This window comes from Sinocyclocheilus grahami, unplaced genomic scaffold (genome assembly GCF_001515645.1).
Source record: "Sinocyclocheilus grahami isolate Dianchi unplaced genomic scaffold, SAMN03320097.WGS_v1.1 scaffold9686.1, whole genome shotgun sequence".
Lineage (NCBI taxonomy): Eukaryota > Metazoa > Chordata > Actinopteri > Cypriniformes > Cyprinidae > Sinocyclocheilus > Sinocyclocheilus grahami.
This window is the reverse complement of record NW_015512780.1, coordinates 2,506-6,505: the sequence shown is the minus strand read 5'-3', so window position 1 is coordinate 6,505 and position 4,000 is coordinate 2,506. Positions and strand designations below refer to the sequence as shown.

Sequence of the window (4,000 nt, the reverse complement as noted above, 5' to 3'; positions counted from 1 at the left end):
AGAGATGACAAGAAATGACATTTTTAATTTCAGATCATTATTAAGTTTCTGAGTAATTTTCACAGGAGGGAGTAGCTGTTGATTTCACAGCCCCTGAGACGAGCCCGTCAGAGGTGGTGTGTGCTGTTGACCAGCCTGGAGTGCAGGTATCACTCACCGATCCTCAGCACACTTCTTACACTCGTCAGTCACGCGTGTAGTTTCACAGTGTGCGTCTGTGTGCGTTCTCAGGTTCGAGGACCAGAAGGCGACTCACGAGGTCTCCTGTGGGTTCTGGATGAAGAGATGGTCACTCCGGGCTCCACCGAGAGCACGGTTCTGGAAAGAGTGTGTCAGTTCTTCAGCGGCACAGGTGCTCCAGCCTGATCCTGACCTGCTGCTTTCATGTTTTTTGAGATGTTTCCTCAGGTTTCATCTTTCTGCTCGCTTGCTCCTCAGTGCGCCAGTGCGAGCAGCCTCTGCAGTGTGAGATCGCTCACCTGATGGGTTCAGATCCAGTCCGCTATGATCTCTCAGGCTGGTTCGGTCAGGTCCAGAACAACCCCTCTGTCCTTAACGCCAGTTCCCTCCTGCAGAACTCCTCAATGTAAGAGACTGCAGATGATCACAGACGTTTACACTGCTGTAGATGACCTCTAGTAGATAATATTCGGAATATTGAACTTTGCCAATTCAATTTTAAATAAATTGTTTACTATTCATTAGGATTACTAAAATATTCATTATTATATTAAATAGAAATATAATATAATATTACAATTTTAAGTAATCTCTCCAATTTTATATAAAGGTGCCAAGAAAAATAGCAGGCATGATATTTATAAATAATTTATAGAACAAATACCAAAAATGGTAGTAAAACATAAGGAAATACATGTAGATGTTATAAATGTGTGATTTTTTGTTTGTTTGTTTGTGTTGTGTTGTTTTGTTGTTTTGTGTTGTGTTGTGTTTTGTTTTTTTGTTTTGTTTTGTGTTGTTTTGTTTCGTTTTGTTTGCACTGTTGAGCTTTTCCTTGATGCACAAGAGCTTTTCCTCAAATAAAATTCTTAATATTGGATCTTGCAAATTAAAATAAAATGTTAAAGTTAAATGTGTGATTTTTTGTTTGTTTGTTTGTGTTGTGTTGTTTTGTGTTGTGTTGTGTTGTGTTGTGTTTTGTTTTTTTGTTTTGTTTTGTGTTGTTTTGTTTCGTTTTTGTTTGCACTGTTGAGCTTTTCCTTGATGCACAAGAGCTTTTCCTCAAATAAAATTCTTAATATTGGATCTTGCAAATTAAAATAAAATGTTAAAGTTTTTATTTTATTTTATTTTATTCAGTGCTGTATGGTTGACTTCTAAAAGTGCTTGCATACAAGGGCTTTTCCTCAATAAAATTCTGAATATTTAATCTTGCAAAATTAAAATAAAATGTTAAAGGTATTTCTGAAAGTTATTGATAATTTGACATTATTCATGAGTATTATTAAAATATGAATTATATTAAAATATTGAATGTTTTTGGTTCATGTGAACTAATATATATTAGAAAATATATTAGAAAATAAAAGGTTATATAATACGTTTATTTCAGAAAATGAAATAAAATAAATATATTTTATTTTTAGTAATATTTTTTATTTTTTATTTTATCGTCTGGTGTTTGGTTCATGTGAATTAGTATGACAACAGTCCATCCTTAACCACAGAAGTGACATTTATGACGTATAATCAGCATTTTTGCATTCTTTCACACTTCATTTAATATAGTATAACGCATTTCTCATAGCTGCTTGTCACTGAATAAATTACTGTTGGAAAGCATCTCACATTCTACGGATCTTTTGCGCTACGTCTACAGCAGACAAACGCAAGTGCTGTGTGTGTTCAGTTTTGGTGATAAATCAAAATCACAGTGAAACTGGTGTCTTGTCCTTCTGAACTGTTACCTAGCAACAGGGATAAACATCTGCTGCTAGTGCTCACAATGGTATTCACGCTGATGACGCAAACGTGCCGCAATAAAGACAAGTGTGAACACAGACGGCATCAGTGTGAGGGCTACCATGAGCTTGGTGTCGACAACTTTTAGAAAAAAGTGCTTGTTTGCTTTCCATTTTTGTTCTTTTTCAGTTGTACTAAAAATGCATAGCAAGCGATGAAAAGAATTCATGCAGCTCACTCAACACAGCTCCTCTGTAGAAATGCAGCATACAACATTAATACTGTTGTCGTTTATGTGTACAAACCATGCCAGATTGCTTTCATAACAGCTGTAAACCACACTGGAGTGCACATGAACTTAAAACTAATTATATTGTTTAATTGTATAATTAAAAAATTTTTTTTTAAATTAAAATTAAAGTATAAAACTAAATAAAATACATATTACCACCTATATTTATAACTAATATACAACTAACTTTTTTTTCGCATTTTAATTTGCAAAGTTCAATATTCAGATGTTTATTTGAGCAAAACCTCTAGTATGAAAGTGTCCTTAGAAACTTAGATTAAATTAAATAACATGACATTGAATTGTATTGCATACATTAAATAAAAAAAAAATGACCACCCATATTTATAAATTCTACCATTTTGCTTTTTGTTCTGCAAACTATATCTAGAGATGATTTAAAACTAATTTAACTTGAAAGACATTCAATTGTTTCATCTAATTGTTTAAAAAACTTAAATTAAGATGAAAATAAAATGTAAAAATATTTACTGTATAACAAGCATTTTGATATTTGTTCTCTAAACTATATCTAGTGATGCCATACCTGGCACCATATACTATTTCTTTGGCACTTTTATTGATTTTTAATAATAGAGAGGTAACAGGAAATCAACATTTTATTAATATGAATGACTTTTACGTTATCAGTACTGTAGTAGGTTATGTGTAACGTTATAATACGGAATAGACGTTAATTTGAATAAAAAATGTCATTGTTTAATTTAATTGTTTTTATAAATGTTTAATTTAATTAATTATTGCCATTTTTCTGTGCTTTTAAGCTATGTCTGGAAATACTATATGTGTTTTTTCATGGCACCACATGCTTTTTTTGCCACTTTTATTGATATAATGGAGAGATAAATTCACTTTTTATTAATACTAATGACTTTTATATCATCAGTACTGTAGTTCATGTGTACTAAACATGCCACATGGCTTTCATACCATTTGTAAACCTCACTGGAGTGCACATGAACTTGAAAAAATGCTTCCTAACCAATTAAAAACACACCGAATTATGAAGTCAAACGGATGTGGGTTCATGCTAACAACTCCCTAATTCTCTTCTCCTTCTCCCTCTTGTTCCTCTTCTTAGTGGAGCGGTGAAGGCCCTGTTCAGTGGGCGGGCGTCCGTGCCGCCTCTGTGCCGGGGTTTGGGAGGTGTGGAGGGCGGCTCGCAGCGCTCTCTGGAGAGATGTGGCACGGTGCGGAAGACTCTGAGCGGTGGGATGGCGGCCCTCAGGAGACATTCGCAGTGCATCGCCGTCAAACTGCAGGCGGTGAGAAACAAATGAGCCAGCCGTTTCCATCTGCCTTTTGTCTGTAAATCCTCTTGACTCTTTCCGTGACTCTCTCTCTCTCTGAGCAGGATGCTCTGGTGAATCTGATTCGGCGAGCGCGGCCGGTCTTCCTGCAGTGTTTGAGTGTGAAGACAGATGGCTGTGGCTTTAATGTCCCAGCACTGCGTGTACAGCTGCACTCCACACACCTGCTGCCGGCACTGCAGCTGTACCGAACAGGTCACACACACACACACACACACACACTCATGCATGTTTGTTTCTTATCATGTATGAGACTCTAATGACTTCTGTTGTACTTCATTAAAGCCAATTAGTTGCAAGTATCTCTATATCTGTTTGTTTGCTGAGAAGTTACTCACCCCCAGGCCTTCCAAGATGCAGATGAGTTTGTTTTTTCGTCAGAACAGATTTGGAGAAATTCAGCAGCTAGCACCCAGTGAATGGGTGCCGTCAGAATGAGTGTCCAAACAGCTGA

General features: G+C 36.0%; 1 protein-coding gene across 1 annotated transcript in view; it reads left to right on the top strand.

The window, feature by feature from the left end:
- Positions 1–65: 65 nt before the first annotated feature.
- The window catches only part of LOC107578311 (unconventional myosin-XVIIIb-like), a gene marked incomplete at both ends in the record, with an annotated part of 5,405 nt that continues 1,470 nt past the window's right edge, over positions 66–4,000 (top strand). Inside the window, 5 exons of the mRNA XM_016264278.1 lie at positions 66–146; positions 232–352; positions 439–586; positions 3,318–3,501; positions 3,591–3,741. Of these exons, the coding sequence (XP_016119764.1) occupies positions 66–146; positions 232–352; positions 439–586; positions 3,318–3,501; positions 3,591–3,741 (685 nt within the window). The remainder of the gene's footprint in view (positions 147–231; positions 353–438; positions 587–3,317; positions 3,502–3,590; positions 3,742–4,000) is intronic.